Source organism: Eschrichtius robustus, chromosome 6 (genome assembly GCF_028021215.1).
Source record: "Eschrichtius robustus isolate mEscRob2 chromosome 6, mEscRob2.pri, whole genome shotgun sequence".
NCBI lineage: Eukaryota > Metazoa > Chordata > Mammalia > Artiodactyla > Eschrichtiidae > Eschrichtius > Eschrichtius robustus.
The window spans coordinates 75,554,822-75,580,920 of record NC_090829.1 but is presented as its reverse complement, the minus strand read 5'-3'; the positions used below and the strand labels follow the sequence as shown (position 1 = coordinate 75,580,920).

Here is a 26,099-nt window from a genome sequence, read left to right as displayed (position 1 = left end):
TTGCCCAGGACAGTTCTGGCTTACACCTGTTGTCCCTAATCTAATTATTAGCAGACCCCCTTTTTATTCTCAAAAGTGTCCCCATTTGAACAATAAATTTTATTGTCACCTATCTCAAAAAAACCCCCAGAAAAAAATTCCTGCTGTCATACTCTCTCACAGTAATGATTGTTTTACTTTATATCACCTATAACTTTCAAAGTATCTTAAATAAATGTTAACTTAAAGTCTCCAACTACTACAATACAAGCTCCATAAGAACATGGAGATAATGAATGTTTCCAGCTTATTTGCTGTTGTATCCACAGCACCTAGAAGAGTACCTGACAGTCTGTAGGCACCCAGCATTTGGAATCTGCAGGATTAGCAGAGATCCTAAAGGCCCAGACCTTCTCTCTGGCAGTCCCTGCTCCAAGCAACAGACAGGGTTCTGGATTCTTCTGAGTCAGACTAAATTCATTTAAGGTTTGGGCATATGGATGACACTTACTTTCATGTAAGTAACTTACTGAGAGAACTGAGTTAAAATGATATTACTTTAAACTAAAGTATTGGCTGGGGGACTTCCCTGGTGGCACAGTGGTTAAGAATCCGCCTGCCAATGCAGGAGACATGGGTTCAAGCCCTGGTCTGGGAAGATCCCACATGCCACAGAGCAACTAAGCCTGTGTGCCACAACTACTGGAGCCTGCGCTCTAGAGCCCGCGAGCCACAACTACTGAGCCCTCGAGCCACAACTACTGAAGCCTGCATGCCTAGAGCCCGTGCTGTGCAACAAAGAAAAGCCACCACAATCAGAAGCCCTCACACTGCAACAAAGAGTAGCGCCTGCTCGCCGCAATTAGAGAAAGCCTGCGCACAGCAACAAAGACCCAACGCAGCCAAAAATAAAATTAATTAATTAATTTTAAAAAAAAGAGTGAACTGAAAACAAATACCATATGATTTTTTAAAATAAATAAATAAATAAAAAATAAAGTATTGGGTGGGCCAAAAGTTTCGTTCGGTTTTTTCCGTAAGATGGCTCTAGTAGCGCTCAGCTGTCTTTAACTTCATTCGAAACAATTTTGTTAGATTGTATGTGACGGCTGTCATATCAGCGTGCGTTTAAAAAAAGACTTAACAAAATTGGTGAATTTTTGTGTAGCAATTTTAATATTGAAGATGGAAGAAAAAAAGCATTTTCGGCATATTATGCTTTATTATTTCAAGAAAGGTAGAACGCAACTGAAACGCACAGAAAGATTTGTGCAGTGTTATGGAGAAGGTGCTGTGACTAATCGAACGTGTCAAAAGTGGTTTGCGAAATTTCGTGCCGGAGATTTCTTGCTGGACAGTGCTCAACGGTCGGGTAGACCAGTTCAAGTTGATAGCCATCAAATTGAAACAATAATTGAGAACAATCAACATTATACCACCATTAAGTCACTTTCTCTAGTTCCTCATCTAAAAAACTGGAATACTAAACTAACCTCAAAGGTACTGAGGCAACTGTCAGCAAAAAAACATGACCGTGTATTAGAGTACAGTGCTTAAGCACATAGTAAACATTTAATGTTAATGATATTCAGATAAGATACTGCTTCAGGGTCTAACTTTTTTTTTCTTTTTTTCTTTTTTTTACCAATTTTGATCATCTTCTAAAATTATCTTCCCTAAAAATATTCTTATCTGTCATCTTACAGCAATGGTTCTTAAGTTTTAGGCTCGTGGGAATCAATATGTCTGGAATGAACTCTAGGATTCAGTATTTTGAACAAACAATCCCAGCAAATTGAGACTCATGAAGCCAACTGACCACACTTTAAGAAACACTGAATTAAAAAAAATTTTTTTAATCAAAAAACTAGTGCCACGCTAAAAAAAAGAAGAAACGCTGAATTACGAGTACTCAGCCAGCAATTCCACCTTTTCTTGAAGCCTCAAGGTAACCACTATAAACAACTAATACTGAATCCACCTGTGACACAATGAAGCCCTAGGGGTTACATAGGTGTGTGGGGATTTGGCCCCATGCCAGAGGCCTCCATACTGCAGTGTCTGACTCTCAGATCACTGTTATCCTTTACTAGCAGGCTCAGCTGTCAATTTCACTATTGTAACAGTGTGCCTGTCTCTGGCAGTATTCACTTTTAGATCTCTTAAATTTTCTTCTAATATGTTGTAGCCTAGAAAACAGATAGCCAAGTTTGTTTTAATAACTATAATAAAATTAAGTGGGTACTATCTGAAAGGACCAAAGTATATCTGTAAGTACTATAGTAAGTTATGTTACATCCATTTGAACATCTCAGAAGTCAGTTCTAAATCCCCCCTTTCAACTGTGATTGGCTCAGTTGTAACTGCCAAATACATGACCTCCAGATAAGTGAAGTGTGTGTCCTTCTCTCTCTACCTCTCGGACAACCTCACATACGTTTGTATGTATGCATGCACGTACGTGTGTGTATGTGTAGTCCTAAAAGGTCCCATTTCACTTCCCTGGTGGCGCAGTGGTTAAGACTCCACGCTCCCAATGCAGGGGGCACAGGTTTATTCCCTGGTCAGGGAACTAGAGCCCACGTGCATGCCACAACTAAGAGTTCACATGCCACAACTAAGGGGCTGGCGAGCCGCAACTGAGAAGCCCGTGAGACACAACTAAGGAGCCAGCAAGCTGCAACTAAGGAGCCCACGGGCCACAACTAAGGAGCCCATGTGCCGCAACTAAGACCCAGCACAACCAAATAAATAAATAAATATTTTTTTTAAAAAACCTGCTTCATTTTAAAAAAAGTCCCATTTCCTTGCATGGGTCTCCAAATTCTCCCCATACATTTTATGTCTAGTCCATTTCATTTAAATTCTGACTTTTCAAATTACTGTGTACAGAGTATTACCTTTCAAAGATTTTATGAAAGTGAAACTAAGATTTCACCATAAGGCTACCCAAATACAAAACATTGTATCTAAACACTTAAATAGCACCTACACACAAGATCCAAAGCACTCTGTAAAAAGCATAGTCTATATGGATGGAGAAATTTAGGAGATTTCTCAAGACCACCCAAGTTATGGTCAAAAACTGAGTTAAGGACAAACAACTGATAACTAGTTACTAAACTAATGACTAAATCAATGACTAAAAATTTTTAAATTTTCTTTTTATATAAAGAGACATCACTAAAAAAAATATATTTTAGTTTGCTCTTTTCTTTATTACTAGCTCCTAAGAAATCTTGGACTAGTTCTCAGAAAATTCTATCAAAATATAAATCATTTTTTAAAGTTCAGAGTTATTTCAAACCATCTCTAAACCAAAATTCCAGTATTCTCTCTGAGCACCATAATGAATTATAGCCAAGAAAATACTAATTTTTTCATGTTATCTGCCAACAATATGTTTATAAGTTAAAATTGGTTTATGACAGAATTAGATACTTGATTATATTTTCTGTGCAGACAAAAATTTTTCTCTTCCTTGTCTTTTTATGTTAAAATTAAAATACCTATATACCAATGCATAAATCTCTAGGGGGTGTTCTTAAAATTACTGTAAAGACATTTTGTTCTTGTTGCCTAGACCTACTGAATTTTGTTACTGCATTATCATGTGAATTGTTTATCAATTTATATATTATATCAATTTATATTACTTTTTCTTCTTACCTATTCAGTTTACACAAGAGATGAAAACTTTTAAAAATTTGCAAGCACCAGCGTTAAATTACTTTTGGGAACAAGAGGGAGAGTAGACTGGAGTTAGGGTGGCCAACTTATGACCAACATGCTCTTTAATTTTTAGATAACAGTTCCATTCCCAGACACTAATTCTAATGACCGAATATGAAAAGCTGTCAAAGTCTAATTAGGCCTGTATTACTAACAGACGCTAATACAAAATGAATTCTACGCCCACTCAAAACTGGCCATGTCCCAGTAGACAGAAGAAGCATGTCTACTATTTAATAGAGTGAGCAATTATGGGGGCACCATTGATAGTGGTGGTGATAAGGACAGAGGAAAGAAAAAAATATACAATGTATAATATGACTAAACTGTGGGAAAAATCTATAGCCTGTATCTAAATTACTGCTTCAAAATCTTCTTTCCCAATAGAATTAAACTCATAAATATGCCCATTATAGTCTCACTATTAACAAAAATTACACCAATCAAAAATAAACTGCATTGTTTCTTTAAAAACTTTACCAATGATATTAGATGCAAAGCCAATTTCCAACATTCGCTCATTCAGTAAACGGCAAGAACCCATTAAGTGCATGGCACTGTGCTAGAAACTGTAAAGGAACATAACAAATTATTTCATACAATTATCCTTACCTTCAGCTGAAATCCGGTTTCATTCACAGTCTCCTTCCAGTTACCTTCCTAAAAATTAAAGTTATTTTTAAATATCATTGCAAAATAGCCCGTAAGGAATATTCCAAATTAAATACCTATCGTTCTGTTCTTCTTTCAGGGGAGATGGGAGAGAAAGGTTAAAAAAGAATTCCTTTCACTGCAAAATTAAACATACAGTCCAGATTCCAAAAGATTACCAGAGATGGACCCAAGATTTTATAGACCTGGGCTTCAAAAAACTAAAGGCTAACTCTGATACCATTTAAGATACCAAAAAGTACCATCTTTAGTATCTTTAAGGATAAAAATGTTAGCCAAAAGAATGATGTAATTTACTTTGGAAATTCAAAACAGAACAAACCATGAAATGCATATAAATTAACAAAGCTGCTCCAAAAGGATCCTTAAGAATAAGCATTCCACAATTTAAAATTTTAAAAATCCCAAGTCAAATGAATTTTTTTAAAAGACTAAATAAAAGAAAAATACCTGTGTTAAAAACAAATAGAAGATTTTGTCTCTACAAAGGATGGGATGTGAAGCAACTCTCAAGAGGAAGTTTTCTAAACCAATTCGACGTCTTTCCACAAAATCCGGGTCCATGTTGTCAGCAGAGAGTTTATGCCAAACAAATTCTGCCTAGATAAACAAAACAACCATGAAGAACAGTCTCAATGCTAAATACTTCTGAACTATACTGCCATTTCACTTCTTACCCTTTTTTCTGGTAAAGGTGGCACAACAATATGCGGATAGTAAACTAAAAGGTAGTTTCTCAACAACTCAAATTCACTATACCGCCTCCATAGTGAGTCTGTTAGGACACTCTGACCATCAATATGTTCAACTGACCTGAAAAAGACAGAATAAGATTTCTAGTGTTTTTTAAAAATACAAATGCATGCACATGACCTCCTTTAAAACTGATAACTCCATTTACTGAAGGCTTATGAACCAGACACTGAGTAGAGAATTTTTCATGTATTATTTAATCCCTACAACAAACCTGGAGAAGCAGGGATTACTGTCCCCATTTCACAGATGAGGAAGCAGCTGCACAGTATATGCTCTTCCTACAATCACAAAGATCTGTGGGTAGAGCACTCAGATCCATCTGATTCCCAAGCCTTCACTCCTAACCACTTTCTTCTGTTATAGAAAACCTATTTGAACTCAAGAGAAATAGTCATATTAGGAACATTCTAAAAGCCTCAATACAAAATAATTCAGTTAATGTATAACAGCTGGCTTTCCAATATAGTAAAGTCTGGCTTAGCCAGTGTTTCATTAAAGAAAAAGTATTTTTCACTGCCACAATGAGAGAACAACTCCTGCCACGATGAGGGAATAACATTCATGCCAAAGACGATGACACCAAAAAAACCCTCGATTCAACGTTATAAATGAATCAGATGCATCCAAGTACCAGAAGAAATCCACAAAAGCAAAATGTCAATTAACTCTGAAACAGTGGGGAGAAGGGATGTAAAAATTCAATTCTAGTCTTATCTTTAATATAAAGAGCTGCAGGCAATGCCATGTCTCATCCATATAAAAGTTCAAGTTGGGGGAAAGCTGGGTAAAATCATATAAAGAATATTTGAAATTATTTTGACTATTTACAATTTCTGCTAGCATAATCACTGTTAGAAAACATTAGTCTTCTAAACCTTATCAGAACCTTCGCATTTTCTAATTGTTTGCTTGAAAATAACTTACAGGCCCTCCAAGAAACACGCATATAACCAAAGTGTGCATCTGTACGTTATGGCATAAAGGCACAGAGGCTAAATCAGTCTTAGAATAAAGTAAAGTCTTGAGAAGATATATACACTGTGTCATGCTCAACACAAGCATTTTAATAATAAATAAATAAAATAATTTATTATTATTTATTATAATAAAAAATAATTTTTATATTAAGTTTGCCACTAAATTTATTCATTGCATTATATGTTAGAAAAGGAAACATAATAGAAAGGAAACAGAAAAGGAAGCATAATGTGGAATTCAAAATGTACAAACGGCTCCCATGGCAAAGATATAGGATTATTAAATCATAATTCATTTTAAAGAGTTGACCTAACCATTAGCTATGACTAATACCATTCTAATTCAGATTTTCAACTTCAGCTGAAAAAATATCTTGGGTTAATATCAAGTTTCAAATTATTTAAAATCATGACCAACAGAACCCACATCTTGCTAATAAGTAGATAAATACAGCCTATAAGCAGTACACCTAAAGGCTGTTAGAAGATCTTTTACAAGTTGATTTTGTTTTGTTTTGTTTTAAAGGCCACGAAAGGCAGGGTCTAACAACTGGAAACCACCTAAAAGCATAGAGAAGACTTTCTTTGGACCACAAAACTACCCCATTTATCCAATCATTTAACAAATACTTAATAGCACATAATTGGTTTTACATGCAACATTTAATTTAACCCTCACCATAAAGTAGATAGGATCATCAGCCCTGTTTTACAAATTAGAGGAATTAAGTGAAGACATCATATAGCCTCCCAAGACAACGAGGCGTTCTTACCTATTACTACGTACAGTATACTTTATTTTAAAAGGGTTCATACTCTATGAACAGGAAAGCATAAAAATCTCTGGAGAAATTAAAATCAATGACTTTAGCCTTATTCATTCTTAGCCTATTAAACTATAACACTATAGGCAATTGCTAAATGGACTTTCTACTTGTGTCCAAAGAGTAGGTAGATAAGCTATATGTTAAAGTTCAACTTTTAGTCAGTACCAAGGCTCAATAATACTCATATTGCCCAAGACTATCTGAATAATACTGAATTACAGCAAGAATCCTACATGATTAAATTAATAAATTCCAGGGTTCTGTGGTTGTTGAAGGAAAGTTAGCCTTAGGGGTACAGTACTTTCAAAATAATCTATCCAAAAGCAGTATTTCTCAAAGTGGATATGTACATGATGTGGGGTAGGCAAGAATTTAAGAGAGGGAAAACACAAATCATAAAAGAAAAAAGACAGATAAATTTAACTATCTTAAAATGTAAAGCCGGGTTTCCCTGGTGGCGCAGTGGTTGAGAATCTGCCTGCCAATGCAGGGGACACGGGTTCAAGCCCTGCTCTGGGAAGATCCCACATGCCGCGGAGCAACTGGGCCTGTGAGCCACAACTACTGAGCCTGAGCGTCTGGAGGCTGCGCTCAGCAACAAGAGAGGCCGCGACACTGAGAGGCCCGCGCACTGCAATGAAGAGTGGCCCCCTCTCGCCGCAACTAGAGAAAGCCCTCGCACAGAAACGAAGACCCAACACAGCCAAAAATAAATAAATAAATAAATAAATTTTTTTTAAAAAAAGGAAAATTAAAAAAAAAAAGTAAAGCCTTTATACTTGATAAAACATGGTCCATGGTCCATCTGCTCCAAAAACACCTGGAATTTTGCTTAAAATGTGTCAATTCCTGGACCCCACCCAAAACTCTGCAGCTTAACAAAATTTCCAAGTGATTCCTATACATTTTAAAGTTTGAGAATCACTGTTTTAAAATAAATGAAATACAATTGTGAAAGTCAACTCAATAATCCTTTTGTGCACCACACATTTACTGATGATCCACTTAAATATTTATCCAGAGTCTATAGCTGTATTACTCGTGTATGGTCACTTCTAACTCCAAGTTTCAAATTATAATACTCTATTCATTTCAAAGTCAAGAGTAAACTATAAATCATTCCAGATTATTCAAGTCAAGAGTCTCTTCCAGGGGCTTCCCTGGTGGCGCAGTGGTTGAGAATCTGCCTGCCAATGCGGGGGACACGGGTTCGAGTCCTGGTCTGGGAAGATCCCACATGCCGCGGAGCAACTGGGCCCGTGAGCCACAATTACTGAGCCTGCGCGTCTGGAGCCTGTGCTCCGCAACGAGAGAGGCCGCGATAGTGAGAGGCCCGCGCACCGCGATGAAGAGTGGCCCCCGCTTGCCACAGCTGGAGAAAGCCCTGGCACAGAAACGAAGACCCAACACAGCCATAAATAAAATAAATAAATAAAATTAAAAAAAAAAAAAAAAAAAAAAAAAGAGTCTCTTCCAGCAGTAAAACTAATCAACAGCTAATTTCATTGTTCAATTGGGTGAAGAAATAGGCACATACTAAAAATGTCCTTTTTCGGCGAGCCACAACTAAGGAGCCCACGAGCTGCAACTAAGGAGCCTGCTTCCTGCAACTAAGGGGCCTGCCTGCCGCAACTAAGAGACCCAGGGCAACCAAATAAATAAATAAAACAGAATAAAATAAAACTATCCTTTTCAGTTTTAAATTTAAGAATTTACTTAGAAAGCTAGAGCCACGAATCTCTAAAGTATGATTTACTTATTTATTTATTTATTTATTTAGGCTGCACTGGGTCTTAGTTGCGGCATGCAGGCTCTTTAAGTTGCGGCATGCAGAATCTTTAGTTGTGGCATGCGAACTCTTAGTTGCAGCATGACTGTGGGATCTAGTTCTCTGACCAGGGATCAAACCTGGGCCCCCTGCATTGGGACCTCAGAGTGTTAGCCACTAGACCACCAGGGCAGTCCCCTAAAGTATGATTTTTTAAAGTGGCTAATTTAACTTAAAAAAAAAAAACAACTCTCTCATGGGACCATAATTTTTTTTAATTGCCTTAAAAAATCTCTCAGATACATACATGTATATATGCATGTCCCAAAACAACCTATTTTTTAAAAGACACACCTTAGCTCTTTTCCCAAAATTCCTATCGTACACAAATTTTCTCTTCTTTTTGGAAGATTCTTTTTTTTTTTTTTAAAACAAGGCTGAGAGAGTGTTCGTTTCTTTTTCTTTTTTATTTATTTATTTATTTTTGGCTGTGTTGGGTCTTTCGTTTCTGTGCGAGGGCCCTCTATAGCTGTGGCGAGCGGGGGCCACTCCTCATCGCGGTGCGCGGGCCTCTCACTATCGCGGCGGGCCTCTCACTATTGCGGCCTCTCCTGTTGCGGAGCATAGGCTCCAGACGCGCAGGCTCAGTAATTGTGGCTCAAGGGCCCAGTCGCTCCGCGGCATGTGGGATCCTCCCAGACCAGGGCTCGAACCCGCGTCCCCTGCATCAGCAGGCAGACTCCCAACCACTGCGCCACCAGGGAAGCCCCTTTTTCTCTTTTCTTGTTTTGTTTTCTTTGCTTGTTGTATGTGTATGTATGTGTGTGTGTAAGAAGAAAGACTATAGTTAAAGAAAGGATTTTCAGAATTATTTGTAGACTAAATAACCTTCACCATGATTTTAACTTTCATTTTGGGTAGAACCACAGACCTGGAGAAAACCCTGAAAATGGCACAGGGTTCAGCCCTAAGGCTAGTTTGGTGATGGTGTGGTAAAGCCAATGAAAATAACTAAAAAAATTTTTTAATGTATTCACATTAAAACATGGTTGTAACACTTCATCAACTAGGTCTGGCAGTTCTATTATTTTATTTCAGAAGCTATCAGAAAGTTCTCTCATATCTACTTGTTTTATTTATTTATTTATTTTTTTCTGCCGTGCCACACAGCATGCAGGATCTTAGTTCCCTGAGCAGGGTTCGAACCCACGCCCCCTGCATCAGAAGCACGGAGTCTTAACCACTGGACTGCCAGGGAAGTCCCTCTACGTGTTTGTTTGATTGATTGATTGATTTAAATAGATTTATTTATTTATTTTTTTTTGGCTGCGTTGGGTCTTCATTGCTGCACACAGGCTTTCTTTAGTTGTGGCGAGCGGGGACTACTCTTCATTGAGGTGCACAGGCTTCTCATTGTGGTGGCTTCTCTTTGTTGTGGAGCATGGGCTCCAGGCGTGCGGGCTTCAGTAGTTGTGGCACGCAGGCTCAGTAGTTGTGGCTCGCAGGCTCTAGAGCGCAGGCTCAGTAGTTGTGGCACATGGGCCCAGCCGCTCCGCGGCATGTGGGATCCTCCCAGACCAGGGCTTGAACCCACGTCCCCTGCACCAGTAGGTGGATTCTTAACCACTGCGCCACCAGGGAAGTCCCCCCTCTACTTGTTTTAATTGAAAGTATTTCTGCTCAGTCCACAGAGAGAAAAGACCTTGTCAGTATAGTCTTTACATAAACTGTTTATAATTGGCAAAATAAATTGAGTCTTCCCTTGCTTTGCTCTAGACAAAACAATCTAATTCCTTTAACTTTTTCCTTATGAGGTAAGACTTTTCTGGTGAGTTGTGATTACACCATGAGCTACTTTATCATCTTCCTTTTTTTTTTTTTCGATTACACCATGATTTATTTTATCTTTTCAATTTTACCCCAAGGTCTAAAGCTCCAGTCTCAATCAATTTTTAACTGACTTTAATTTCTCGCCAAAAAAAAAAAAAAAAAGAAAAGATTAAAAATGGGGAATTCCCTGGGAGTCCAGTGGTTAGGACTCCATGCTTCCACTGCAGGGGGCATGGGTTCCATCCCTGGTCAGGGAACTAAGGTCCCGCATGCTGCACAGCTGGCAGGGGCAAAGGGGGGATTTTAATTTCTCTGTAACTCCCAACTCTCCTAAACTGACTTAGACTGTATTCTCTCCTCCTAGACTTCTTTGTTAACCATCTCCACTTACTTAAGTCCACTTCATACTTCATACACCCCTGAGAACCTGGTATCTTTTCCCCAAATCACAAAAGCGTTGTATCTAACACCAAGAACTCCACGAAAGCATGTGTCAAGTAACATTCCAGATCCCAAAAGTATTCCAATAACCTTCCCTCTCCCTCCAAAACAAGTACATTAGAACTTAGCTACTAAGAGTACCAGAGTAAAAGACACACCTGTTAACCTGTTAAAAAGTAAAACAACAGCAAAAATCCCTAAAAAGACAATGACCTGTAAACAATTCCATTATACAACAGAATTTGCATCAATAGCTACCAAAGTTATTTCTATCTAAACCTAGGCCTAATTCTCATCACTCACCTTGTTTCAATGAGGTAAGCAGTATATGTTTCTTGCATATTCATGGCATTCCTCCCAGTTCGCTTTTCTGCTTCTGAAACACTAATTTCTATCTTCTTCAACCAAAAATTATTTTCCGTCATCTGAATAAAAACAATGGAAGAACAACAACAAAAAACCTTTAAAATTATATTGAAAATACCCTAGCTATTTTAATAAAATCCATTATTAGTACATATTTCAGGCTACCTTTTTATATCTCTTAAGTTGCTAGGGGTTGCTAAATGATATCAGCAAATGCCATGCCTCTTTTTTTTAATTTATTTATTTTATTATTTATGGGTGTGTTGGGTCTTCGTTTCTGTGCGAGGGCTTTCTCTAGTTGCGGCAAGCGGGGGCCACTCTTCATCGCGGTGCGCGGGCCTCTCATTATCGCGGCCTCTCTTGTTGCGGAGCACAGGCTCCAGACGCGCAGGCTCAGTAATTGTGGCTCACGGGCCTAGTTGCTCCGCGGCATATGGGATCTTCCCAGACCGGGGCTCGAACCCATGTCCCCTGCATTGGCAGGCAGATTCTCAACCACTGCGCCACCAGGGAAGCCCCCATGCCTCTTTTTATCAGCATACTGTAGCACATTAAACTTTTCCAGAAGCCATTTTAAGAAGTGCCATATTAGTTATTAAAATGTAGGCAAGATTATAAGAGAAAAAAATTAAAGTAAAATGTAGACATTTCACACAGTAACCAAGAATAAACCTATATAGAAATACACATGAAAAAATCTAAAAACACTATATACAAAGACAAATGATGCTCAATACTGATATCTAATCTTTTTTTAATATTTATTTATTTGGCTGCGTCGGGTCTTCATTGAGGCACGTGGGATCTTTTGTTGAGGTGCTCATTGTGGCGTGCGGGCCCTTCCTTACGGTGCACGGGCTCTTCCTTGCGATGCACAGGCTTCTCCCTAGTTTTGGCGAGCAGGTTTTCTCTCTCTCATTGTCGTGTGGGCTCCAGAGCGCACGGGCTCTGTAGTTTGCAGCATGCGGGCTAAGTTGAGGTGCGCAAGCTCAGCAGTTGTGGCACACAGCCTTAGTTGCCCCACGTCCCCTGCACTGGAAGGCAGACTCTTTACCACTGGACCACAAGGGAAGTCCCTGATATCTAATCTTTTTATTTTACCAAAGTCAAATCTCTATCTCAAATGTAAAATACTACATATATGGCAAAATGTGAGATTTTTAGCAGGCAGGTTAAAAAAAAAAAAAGCAGGAGTCATCACATATTTAACCATAAATTTGCCTAAACCTTTTTTTTTTAAATTTATTTTTGGCTGTATTGGGTCTTCATTGCTGTGTGCGGGCTTTCTCTAGTTGCAGCGAGCAGGGGCTACTCTTTGTTGCGGTGCCCAGGCTTCTCACTGAGGTGGCTTCTCTTTGTTGCGGAGCATGCGCTCTAGGTGCGCGGGCTTCAGTAGTTGTGGCATACAGGCTCAGTAGTTGTGGCTCACAGGCTTAGTTGCTCCGTGGCATGTGGGAGCTTCCTGGACCAGGGGTCAAACCCGTGTCCCCTGCATTGGCAGGTGGATTCTTAACCACTGCGCCACCAGGGAAGTCCCTGCCTAAACTTTTTGGCAGTGATTAACAGGCTCCACTGTGAGACAGCAGGTTTTCCTATTTTTTAAAAAAATATTGCTTTTATTTATTTATTCATTTTTTTATTGAAGTATAGTTGATTTACAAACTTGTTTTAGTTTCTGGTGTACAGCAAAGTGATTCAGTTATATATATATTCTTTTTCATATTCTTTTCCACTATGGTTTATTAAAGAATAATGAATATAGTTCCTGTGTTATATACAGTAGGACCTTGTTTATCTGAGACAGCAGGTTTTAAGAACAGGAGACTTCTTTCTTTTCTGCTATTATCATCCCCAGGTCTGTATAAAAGCACCGAAGAAAATGACAAAGACATCACAGGTGGTTCATAGGCTCTTTCTGTAGGAAGTGTGCCACTGAAGAAGGGTCTTGAATATATCCAAAGTAACTCCAAATTTAAACAAGAAAGACACAGTGAGACCATGCGATAACTGCTATGCTTTGGTTTTTTTCTCCCTTGCTCACTTTTAAAGTTCAGTGGGTTTTAATTAAAAACTCTGTACTATATTATAACTGGGGTTAGTCTGTGAAGAAATATAAGTAAAAAGATGGATACAACAAAAGTTTAAAGAAAAAGATGCATGCAGTAAAACCCATGATGATACTTTACACAGAAAATTAAACCTGTGTACTATGAAGACAAATCAAGCTATGTGACAGTACACAAAATTAAATCAGTGATGAATAAAGATGACACACTTAGGAAGTACCACCCGAAATGTTAAAGAAAAATGGAGGAGGTAAAAATGCTAAAAGAAGATAAAGGACAGAGCAGTAAGAGCCAACCCAAAACAAAACAAAAACAAAAACCACTCTGCTGTCAAACAAGACACTTTTATTAAAAGTTTTATGTTTATGTACTAAAAGAGAAAATAAGATAGGAGGAAATCATTCAATTAAAAGGCTCAAAAAATTACATAAGCACCAACCACTCAACATCAGGGTTATGAAGCCCTCACTGGTTGAGATTATACATATAAAAAATTGGGGCCCACAGCCAAGCACTGATTTACTACCATCACGTACTCCAGTGAAAAATTCTCTGAATTCTGGAAGCACATAACTGATAAAGCAAACTATTTCCCAGCCAAAAATATAATGCATGTGAGTCATAAATTTACCCCATTATGCCATCCAATTACACAGAAGGAAAAAATAAAAGAATAAAATCAACTATCATAAAAACTAAAGACTGGCATACAAAAATACCAGCAGGATTTGGTAGATGATATAAAATTGCTTATCCTGTCATACTAAAGTACAAACAATGCCAAGAATAACACAACTAATACCATAATTGTTAAAAGGACACATTCAAAATACTGAGAAATGGATAAACTTGATGACTGGAAGATGGGACCAGGAGTGTGTTTTAAAGAGAGACATAATATTTTATTTATTTATTTTTTAAATTGAAGTATAGTTGATTTATAATGTGTGCTAGTAAGACACGACATTTTAGATGTATTAAAAGTGGACTTCTCATTAGAGTAAAGAACATCACTAAAAAGTGACGCTACACTCACATCCTACACTTATATTCAAAGGAATAACATCCCAAATGCAGATGCTTGATATGTGAATCGCTACTTTCTACCTAACTTAAGACCAAATAAATATAGAAGATGGACATACTTAAAAGGCTGATGAAATTCTTTATTTCCAATTCAGTGAGTAAAAATGAATATAATCTACTTTAAGTTTTAAAAATGTTGCAAACAGTGAAACAGTACAAGCAAGCATAAAACAGATAACAATGATAAAAGGAACAATAAGAAACTATCAATTCAATAACTGAATATTTACTGAGTATCTATCAATACAATGACAGTCATTAGGAATGGGAAGATAACTGAGACAAGGTGCCTGAGTTCAGTGGTTCACTGCTTGCCTGAGGAATTCTCACCATCTGGTAGCTAATGTTCATCTGTGGCGTTCTTTAGGATTAAAGACAAAATGAAGACAAATGACAACCTTAATATAACAACTTTCAGGACTGTAGATGAAAAGAGTTGGCATATCTATAGCATTCATTTAGTTAATCTTATTTAAATCACACAAGAAAGAAAATATATCACATTCATTGTTATACTACAAATTATGGGGAAAAGATAAAATTAAAAGAAAACAGGCCAAAAAACAAAAAACAGACAGATGGAGATGAGCATGGCGCTAACTCAGAAGAGAAAGAATGCAAAGAAAGAAAAATAAATAGCAAAAAATAAAATAGAATTCTAGGCTGTAAAACTGACACTGCAAAAATATCAAAACAGTAAGATGGTAAGCTCTCCCAGAATGGTAATGAAAAAATGACCCCAAAAAAGTGAAAATGATGAAAGATGATTTTAAAAAAAGGAAAACTAAGAACCAACGCTTAAATAATAGAAGTTCTTGAAGAAGAAATCAGAAGAAATAGAGATAATAATCTGTATAACTAAAAAGGAAACCAACAAAATTCCTTTCTGGATTGAAAAAATTTTTTCTACAGCTCCAAACTGAAAGGCATGTGGCCCATGTATAATGATTTAGAAAATTAAATATCTTCAGCATAAAGAAAAAAATCCTAGATCATTTCAACAGATGCAGAAAAAGCTTTCAACAAAATTCAATACCCACTTATGATAAAAATCCTCCAGAAAGTAGGCAGAGAGGGAACCTCCCTCAACAAAATAAAGGCCATGACAAACCCACAGCAAACATCATTCTCAATGGTGAGAAACTGAAACCATTTCCTCTAAGATCAGGAACAAGACAAGGTTGTCCACTCTCACCACTTTTATTCAACATAGTTTTGGAAGTTTTAGCCACAGTAATCAGAGAAGAAAAAGAAATAAAAGGAATCCAAATCGGAAAAGAAGAAGTAAAGCTGTCACTGTTTGCAGATGACATGATACTATACATAGAGAATCCTAAAGATGCTACCAGAAAACTACTAGAGCTTATCAATGAATTTGGTAAAGTAGCAGGATACAAAATTAATGCACAGAAATCTCTTGCATTCCTATACACTAATGATGAAAAATCTGAAAGAGAAATTAAGGAAACACTCCCATTTATCACTGCAACAAAAAGAATAAAATACCTAGGAATAAAACTACCTAAGGAAACAAAAGACCTGTATGCAGAAAACGATAAGACACTGATGAAAGAAATTAAAGATGATACAAACAGATGGAGAGATATACCATATTCTTGGATTGGAAGAATCAACACTGTGAAAATGACTATACTACCCAAAGCAATCTACAGATTCAATGCAATCCCTATCAAACTACCAATGGCATTTCTCACAGAACTAGAATAAAAAAATTTCACAATTTGTATGGAAACACAAAAGATGCCAAAGAGCCAAAGCAATCTTGAGAAAGAAAAACGGAGTGGGAGGAATCAGGCTCCCTGACTTCAGACTATACTACAAAGCTACAGTAATCAAGAGAGTATAGTACTGGCAGAAAAACAGAAATATAGATCAATGGAACAAGATAGAAAGCCCAGAAATAAACCCACGCACATTTGGTCACCTTATTTTTCATAAAGGAGGCAAGAATATATAACGGAGAAAAGACAGCCTCTTCAGTAAGTGGTGCTGGGAAAACTGGACAGCTACATGTAAAAGAATGAAATAAGAACACTCCCTAACACCATACACAAAAATAAACTCCAAATGGATTAAAGACCTAAATATAAGGCCAGACACTATAAAACTCTTAGAGGAAAACATAGGCAGAACACTCTGCCATAAATCACAGCAAGATCCTTTTTGACCCACCTCCTAGAGAAATGGAAATAAAAACAAAAATAAACAAATGGGACCTAATGAAACTTAAAAGCTTTTGCACAGCAAAGGAAACCATAAACAAGACCAAAAGACAACCCTCAGAATGGGAGAAAAGATTTGCAAATGAAGCAACTGACAAAGGATTAATCTCCAAGATTTACAAGCAGCTCATGCAGGTCAATATCAAAAAAACAACCCAATCCAAAAATGGGCAGAAGACCTAAATAGACATTTCTCCAAAGAAGATATACAGATTGCCAACAAACACATGAAAGGATGCACAACATCACTAATCACTAGAGAAATGCAAATCAGAACTACAGTGAGGTATCATCTCACACCAGTCAGAATGGCCATCATCAAAAACTCTACAAACAATAAATGCTGGAGAGGGTGTGGAGAAAAGGGAACCCTCTTGCACTGTTGGTGGGAATGTAAACTGATACAGCCACTATGGAGAAGAGTATGGAGCTTCTTTAAAAAACTAAAAATAGAACTACCACACGACCCAGCAATCCTAGTACTGGGCATATACCCTGAGAAAACCATAATACAAAAAGAGTCATGTACCAGAATGTTCATTGCAGCTCTATTTACAATAGCCAGGACATGGAAGCAACCTAAGTGTCCATCAACAGATGAATGGATAAAGAAGATGTGGCACACATATACAACGGAATATTACTCAGCCATAAAAAGAAACGAAACTGAGTTACTTGTAGTGAGGTGGATGAACCTAGAGTCTGTCATACAGAGTGAAGTCAGAAAGAGAAAAACAAATACCATATGCTAACACATATATATGGAATCTAAAAAAAAAAAAAAAATGGTTCTTAAGAACCTAGGGGCAGGACAGGAATAAAGACGCAGACATAGAGAATGGACTTGAGGACGTGGGGAGGGGGATGGGTAAGCTGGGACGAAGTGAGAGAGTGGCATGGACATATATACACTACCGAATGTAAAATAGCTAGCTAGTGGGAAGCAGCTGCATAGCACAGGGAGATCAGCTTGGTGCTTTGTGACCACCTAGAGGGGTGGGACAGGGAGGGTGGGAGGGAGACGCAAGAGGGAGGGGATATGGGGATATACGTATACGTATAGCTGATTTACTCTGTTATACAGCAGAAACTAACACAACATTGTAAAGCAATTATACTCCAATAAAGATGTTAAAAAAAAATCCTAAGAAGACTAAGGCAGAAAAATAAAAAACAAGACCACTATAAAAGCATAAAGACCAGATTTGTCCTAGATTTCACAATAATAAAGTCCAAATGACAAAGAGCATCACGTATACAGGACATGCTTGAAATATTATAAAACATACTAACATATTGTTCCTTTAAAAATACTTTATCCCAGCAGGGTTTTTTTTTGTAGAAACTGATACTCTGTTCCTAAAACTTATAAGGAAATACAAAGGACCTAGAATAGCCAAAACAATTTTGAAAAATAACAAGTTGCAGGACCTACACTATTCAAAATTTATTAAAAAGCTAAACTAATCAAGACAGTGGGGTATTGGCAGTACAGACATAGAGATCAATGGATCAATCGAACAGAACTGAGAATCCAGAAATAAACCCTTACATTTAAGATCAACTGATTTTAATAAACACACCAAGGCAAGTCAACAGCTAATGGAGAGTCTTTTCAACATACAGTGCAGGGACAACTGACTAGCCACAGGCAAAAAAAAAAAAGTAGACCCTTTACTCACACGGTACACAGAAATTAGCTCAAAATGGCTTACATACTCAGATATAAAAGCTAAAACTGGGGAATTCCCTGGTGATCCAGTGGTTAGGACTCTGCACTTCTGCTGTCGAGGGCCCGGGTTCAATCCCTGGTCGGGGAACTAAGATCCTGCAAGCCGCTCGGCATGGCCAAAAAAAAGCTAAAACTGAAATTTCTAGAAGAAAACAAAGGAGAAAATCATTGTGATCTTGGGATAAGCAAAGAGTTCTTAGATACAATACCAAAACCACAACCCATAAAAGGAAAAAAACTGATATACTGGACTTTGTCAAAATTAAAAATTTTTGCTCTTGTAAAGACACCATTAAGAAAAAGAAAAAAGCCACAGCCTAGGAGAAAAAAAAATCTATAAATCTCATTACCTGATTAAAAAAAGAAAAAACTTGTATCCAGAATACCTGAACAACACGTATATACAACTCAGTAAAAAAGAAAACCATCCAATTTTAAAATAAGCAAAAGATCTGAATAGAATGTCACCAGAGAAGATATACAAATGGCAATAAGCAAAGATGCTTATTGAAAAGATGCTCAACACCATGAGTCATTAGAAAAATGCAAATTAAAACCACTTCACAGCCACTAGAATGGCCATAATCAGAAAGATAGACAATGCCAAGTGCTGGCAAGGATGTGGAGAAACGTGAGCCTCATAATTGCTGGTGGTAATGTTAAATGGTACAGCCACTTTGGAAAACAGTGGCAGTTTCTTAAAAAGTAAACATAAACTTACCATATAACCCAGCAATTACTCTCCTTCAAGTCTAACTCAAGAGAACTGTAAACATATATCCCCACAAAGACTTGCACAGGAATATTCATCATAGCAGTAATATTCATAATAGCTAAAAACTGAAAATAACCCCACTTCCATCAAATGGTGAATACACAAAATGTGATATATCTATACAATCGACTATTATTCAGTAACAAAAAGAAATGACTAATAAATGCTATAATATGGATGAACCTCAAAAACACTATAAGGCAGACTCAAAAGACAACAGAGTGTATGATTCCATTTATATGAAATATCCAAAAGACAAATTTATAAAGAAAGCAGACAGTGGTTGCCTAGGGCTAGGGGTGGGAAGGGGGATTAACTACAAAGGGGAATGAAGGAATTTGGGGGAATGACAGAAATGTTCTAAAACTAGGATGCAGTGATGGTTGTGCAACTCTGCAAATTTACTAAAAATTACTGAATTTATATACTTATAATGACTGAATTTTATGGTATATAAATTATACCTTAATAAAGTTTAAAAAATAAAATAAAATCCATGAGTCCATAATGAAACAGACAAATAAACAGAAATTTTGATGAGGAACAAGATATTTTCATAGTTTCAAAGTATGTCCCCACAAAAAGAGATCAGATTTGTGGTACCAGAGGCGAGGTATGCGGGAAAAAAGAACTGGATGAAAGCAGTCAAAAGGTACAAACTTCCAGTTATATGATAAATAAGTACTACGGATGGAACGTACAACATGATAAATATAATTAACACTGCTGTATGTTATTTATGAGGGTTGTTTTCTTTTTTTTTTTGGTTGCATTGGGTCTTCCTTGCTGCACGTGGGCTTTCTCTAGTTGCTGCAAGCAGGGGCTTCTCTTGTTGCGGAGCACAGCCTCTAAGCACATGGGCTTCCGTAGTTGCAGCATGCAGGCTCAGTAGTTGCGGCACACGGGCCCCTAGAGTGCATGGGCTTCAGTAGTTGCGGCAGGTGGGCTCAGTAGTCGTGGCTCACGGGCTTAGTTGCTCTGCGGCATGTGGGATCTTCCCAGACCAGGGCTCAAACCCGTGTCCCCTGCATTGACAGGCGGATTCTTAACCACGGCACCACCAGAGCAGCCCCTATGAGAGTTGTTAAGAGAGTAAATCCTAAGAGTTCTCATCACAAGAAAAAAAAAATTCTTTTCTATTTATTAAATTTTCTATCTATATGAGCTGATGGATGTTCATTTCATGAAGACTGCAAGTCAAATCATTATGCTGTATGCCTTAAACATATATAGTGCTGTATGCCAATTATATCTCAATAAAACTGGAAGAAAAAAATTATGTCCACAAAAAATTAATTACAAAGGGAAAAAGAGTAACTTTATATTGGAGAAGACTGGCAGAAAAAGTGACCAAACCTAATCGTGGGCAAAATGGTAAGAAGCAATTAGAAGAACACAGCATCACTTTAGTGGCAATTTCTGCCAAAGAAGCATAACCTGAATTTAATCATGAGAAAACATCAGGCAAACCCAAACTGAAGGGACTTCCCTGGTGGCGCAGTGGTTGAGCATCCGCCTGCCAATGCAGGAGACATGGGTTCGAGCCCTGTTCTGGGAAGATCCCACATGCCGCGGAGCAACTAAGCCCGTGTGCCACAACTACTGAGCCTGTGTTCTAGAGCACACAAGCCACAACTACTGAAGCCCGTGCGCCTAGAGCCCGTGCTCCGCAACAAGAGAAGCCACTGCACTGCAACGAAGAGTAGTCCCCGCTCACTGCAACTCAAGAAAGCCCACGCACAGCAACGAAGACCCAATGCAGCCAAAAAAAAAAATAATAATAATTAGTTAATTTAAAAAAAAGAAGAGAGAAATATAAGAGGGCACTACGTGAAGTAATGGTTAAGTATTGTTTCCTGAAACAACGCTTATGTATACAAGTGTATGTATACTGACTATGATGTAAAAATGTATTTTGTACTGTGAGTCACCTTCCAAAAAAATCTGAGAGCTGCTGAGGTAGAAAATGAGGAAAACATTCTTGAGAATGACTTAATTATCCGCTACTAAACTGATAAATTCTGTAACTATGCCTATACATTTTCTTTTCCTTTTTCATGTTATCTTCACCCACAAATGCCTCAAACCTTCCCCACAGTTCTGGCCTCCTCCACTTAGCTCTGTGCTGCCAATCTGTGAAGGTGCTAATTGTGTACAGGCATTTTCAAGCATCGGTTGCTCAAGCAGTCTTAGCCGCGACCAGCACTCCTAGGCCTAGACCCCTCTCCCTACAAAAATCATTATGAATCCCTCAGGCAGTGGTTCTTCTCTGAGCAAATACTGTTAACTGCCAACTCAATGGAATCTTCCAGCCTAAAAAAGAAGTATTTTTACGTCCATTCCCTTGCTATTTCCTCTCTCTTCTGCCAGGACTAATTACTACTCTCTTGGAGACTGAATTCATCTCTCATTTTTCATATTCTAAACTACTTTAAATAAAACTGACAATACTTTAAAAAAAATACACTCTTCCTTATAAGGAAAAAGTATGAAAAGACAGGAGACTTCTAATTAGACAATGGAAAGGAAGAGGATGAAGACTCACAGAAAGAAAAATAAGAGAATACAGAAAAAGAGTTTACAACAGAATTTAAAGGATTTTAATTAGTGACGTTTAAAACCAGAAAAGATTTGCAACCCTTAGACAGTGCTTGTTTCCACTAGCCCTAGGTGTAGGGCAACTGGTACAACTTCCTCTCCATCCAAAATGTGCAGTCAAAAATAAGGCTGATGAGGCTTTTTGCCATCTCTGCCCACTATCTGCATAGGTATCTTTGTGGTGAAAACCTGATTGATAAATCAACACATCGTTTAGACCTTTTTTCTTCTTAACGTAACAACTTAATCTTAACTAAAGGAAAAAACTTTAAATACAGTATTTTACAATTTACAAGACTATTTTTAACTTTTTTTTTTTTTTTTGGAATGAAGCTGCATGCCTTAATGAACAAAGCACTGATATCAAGGCCAGGCAGACCTGGGCTCAAATCCCACCATGCCACTGACTAGCTTGTGCCCTTGGCCAAATCACTTCTCTCTCAACCTCTGCTTCCTCATCTTTATATGTCTTTTGGGGGTAATTCTGAAAATTAAATGAAAAGTAGAGCCTTACTGTGCCTAGCACAAATAACAAATGTAACTTACATGTCTGCCCAGACCACATTCCTATCTACCAGTAACAGTAGCAGCCTGGCTGTGGTTACTGCAATACTTCTCAACTGGGGATGGACTGGAGTGGAAGAGAGGATACGAACAGGGAAAACGAGCAGACCTTCTAAGGAGGAGACTGAGGAATCTTTTAGGAGGAGGGGACAACGTACACAGTACATGTGAACGTGTGTTTTTAAACTCCTGGTGATTCTGAAATATCTGTCCAAATGGCTTATATCTCTATAAATTACTAAATTACAGAGTTGTTTGAGGAAACCCTTAAGTTTGGGCAATAACGAATGGTCTCCTGCAACACATATTTATTGAAGAGTCAGGTAACACTGTGTAACTACAACTTTTACTGTATGATGGCATATTTGGGTTTTCAAATATCTTAAACTGAACACATAGGTTTTTTTAATGAGATATTTATAATCACTTTTAAATAAACATAAATGGATTTTATACTATAGTTACAACTTCATATTAGTTAATTAAGTATCCAAAGGCTTTCACAAAAAAATTACCAAAATGTTCATCGTCATAATCAAAATTAAACTCATGATGTAGCTAACAAAAGACATGACTCTTACCTTTTGAAACAATCTAAAATTGCTTTAACACATATCCACAAGATTGGCAAATAATTTAAAGTCTGAAAATATTGTGTTGATAAGGACAGAGAGCATGAGGCACTACCGATGGGAATACAAATTGGTATATTCACTCTAAAAAACAATTTGGCACTACCTACTACCCTATATCCTATGCTACCACCCTATAATCCAGCAATTCCACTGTTAAGTTTATATGAGACATTTGCGTCAAGAATATGCAGGAAGAAGTTCATGGTAGTAGTAACTTTTAGAAATAGCAAGAATCTTGTGAAACAACGCCAGTGTCTGTAAACAGAAGAAAAGAGAAATCAACTGTAGAATATCTATAAAATGGTATACTATAGAGCCATGAGTATAAATGAACTAAGCTACATTTTCAATGAATCCCCAAAACATTATAGGGCAAAGAAAGGAAGTCATAGTAAAACTAGTCCACTTATGTAAATTTCAAAATCAAGTAAAACTAAACAACCATATTGTTTAGGGACACTTACCATAAGATTATTTTTAAAAAGCTAGAGAATTGTTAATACAAAATTCAGAATATAGATTACTTCTGTGGTGGAGGGAGTGGATGTAACCCAGGAGAATATATGGAGGCTTCAAAGGAACTGATAATTATTTTGTGAGACCCTTCTCTGCATTAATGGTATACTTCACAATAAAAGTTCCTTCCTTCCTTCCTTCCTTCTTTCCTCCCTCCCTCCCTCCCTTTCTTTTTAAGAGAACAGAAAAACTAAGTCACAGATGGGAACCTTCATTAAAAAAGTAAATCATTTAAGAGCCAAGTTTATGCACTACTACAGAATACACACACTTCTCTCACATTTCGTATGAGATACTGACCTCTCCACAAATAGTTCTAGAATTTGGGAAGAAATTAAATGAAAAACTTAAAATTCACCCATAAAAGTCTTCATGCTATCCTATATATCTCGACATTTCCCCCAAGTAGGCAAAACATTCAACTCCTATGTTGAAGTTCCTAGCTAGTTAAGTCTTTCTAGCTTCAGTCAGCAAACAACTTTAACTTTTCTTTATCCACTGATCATAAGGATGGGCAGTTTTGCATTAGCACTAACACCTGTTTCAGAAAAAAAGAAGCAAAATGGATGAGCAATGCACACTCTGATTAGGGTGGTCTGATGAGAAGTACTCCACTGAGTTTCTGAATCGCTTCAGTTCAACCTGGTCTACCCATCTTGCATTATGCAGGAAAACACTTCGGAATGAAAGCAATTACAAATATAAAATGATGCATTTTCTCCTTTCCTCAAGCAAATGAAAATCACTAATTACCGAAGGAGCTTCGCAAAGCAGATAAATGGGATATCCATGACACGTCTCCATTGGGAGACAGAGCACCGACCCCAAATGAAGAAATTACAGTCAAATAAGGAGTTTTTTAAAAAATCTTTTTCACTTGTACTTTTTCATGACTCTAACACTTTGCTCCATCTCCTGATGGTGACACCAAGCCAACCACCCTTACTGCCCCAGACTTGTTCTGCAAGTCCCCCATTCTCTTCCTTCTCAAACACCGCTGCCACGGCCCACGGTGCCTCCGTTAAGCCTTCTCCTCCGCACAACCCCTTACAAGATGCCAGAAACATCAGCGTTCCTCTTCAGGTCCAAACTCCCAGGCTCCCCGACCCTGAAAAACGCACCTACGCCAGCCTGGCGCTTTCCGGGCCCCATCTCCACGCCCGCCGAGCCGCACCCACAGAAAGCCCTCCGCTCCCTTCGCCGCGCCCCCTCCACCCTTCCGGTGGTCCTGCAGCGCCCGGCGCTCGCCCCCTACTCAGAACCCCCTTTTCCCACTGAGCCTCCCCCCGACTCTGCACCTGTGGCCCGGCCTTTCCACCCCGCTTCCCAGTCACCGCGGGGCCTCTCGGCCGCGCACACCAGCCCCGGCCAGGCTAGACCAGCCCAGCCTTGCCCGCTAGGCCCCGACCCAGGCCGGGCGACCTCTGCCGCCCCTTCTCCTCACCGTGCCGTCCCCGGGGCCCTCGTCCCGGGCCCCCTCCGCTTCCTCACCGACCACAGACTCCACCCCAGCGTCAGGGTGGCCCAGCGGCTCTAGGGGCGCAGGCTGCAAACGCCGCTCGGGGTCGGGAGGCGCCTGCTCCATAGCTGCGGTTCGGTTCGGCGGACACAGTGCGCCTGCGCCGCCGCGCCCAGCCGAGCCCGCCCCTCCACCCGCGGCCGCTGCCAGGCCCCGCCCCCTGGGCATGCGGCCTCCCGACCTGGCGTGGCCTCGCTCGGGGCTGCTGCGGAGGCAGAGAGGGCTCCTGGGCGAGGGCTGAAATTGGGGATGGGGCTAGGAAGGAAGGGCGGACCTACAAGGGAAGTGGTCAGCTGCTAAGCCAGGAGACCCAGGAATCCCGGAGAAATGGTTGAGAGAGAGAGGGAGAGAAAGGCAAGAGGAAGGTGAAGATCAGAGTAGGTACTGGAACCATTCGGGTCGGTGACCACCTAAAGAAAAATTGAAACTCAAAAGAAATCGGAGGTTGGGACTTCCCTGGTGGCGCAGTGGTTAAGAATCCGCCTGCCAGCGCAGGGGACACGGGTTTGAGCCCTGGTCCGAGCAACTAAGTCCGTGAGCCATAACTACTGAGCCTGCGTTCTAGAGCCTGTGAGCCACAACTACTTAGACCTTGTGCCACTACTACTGAAGCCCGCGCGCCTAGAGCCGGGGCTGGGCAACAAGAGAAGCCACTGCAATGAGAAGCCCACGCACCGTAAGGAAGAGTAGCCCCTGATCGTGGCAACTAGAGAAAGCCCAGGCAGCAGCAAAGACCCAACGCTGCCAAAAATAAATAAATAAAAAGAAATTGGAGGTTGCGATCTGACGTTTCCCTCTTGGCCTCTATCTTGCCTGCCATTATTGGTTCCATTCCTCGCCCCACCTACCCCCCCACACACCCAGAAAGATCCGAGCCGCGTAAATTATTGTCAGCAGGTTGAGTAACAATTAGCAAAAGGTAACACTTTTAAGTGTTTGAGAAAAGTGAAGCGCTTGGCTGAAGCCGTACTTGAGTTCTATCTTAAGTGTTTCTTGAAGCCCTGGAGATATCTGATA

General features: G+C 38.9%; 1 protein-coding gene across 1 annotated transcript in view; it reads right to left on the bottom strand.

Moving 5' to 3' along the window:
• SNX4 (sorting nexin 4) overlaps nt 1–25,191 on the bottom strand; it is a 71,981-nt gene extending 46,790 nt beyond the window's left edge. The window contains exons 1-5 of the mRNA XM_068546576.1: nt 25,008–25,191; nt 11,286–11,407; nt 5,061–5,196; nt 4,834–4,983; nt 4,324–4,371 (exon numbers count right to left, since the gene is read on the bottom strand). Of these exons, the coding sequence (XP_068402677.1) occupies nt 4,324–4,371; nt 4,834–4,983; nt 5,061–5,196; nt 11,286–11,407; nt 25,008–25,148 (597 nt within the window). The 5' untranslated portion in view covers nt 25,149–25,191. The remainder of the gene's footprint in view (nt 1–4,323; nt 4,372–4,833; nt 4,984–5,060; nt 5,197–11,285; nt 11,408–25,007) is intronic.
• Between the last annotated feature and the right edge of the window lie 908 nt (nt 25,192–26,099).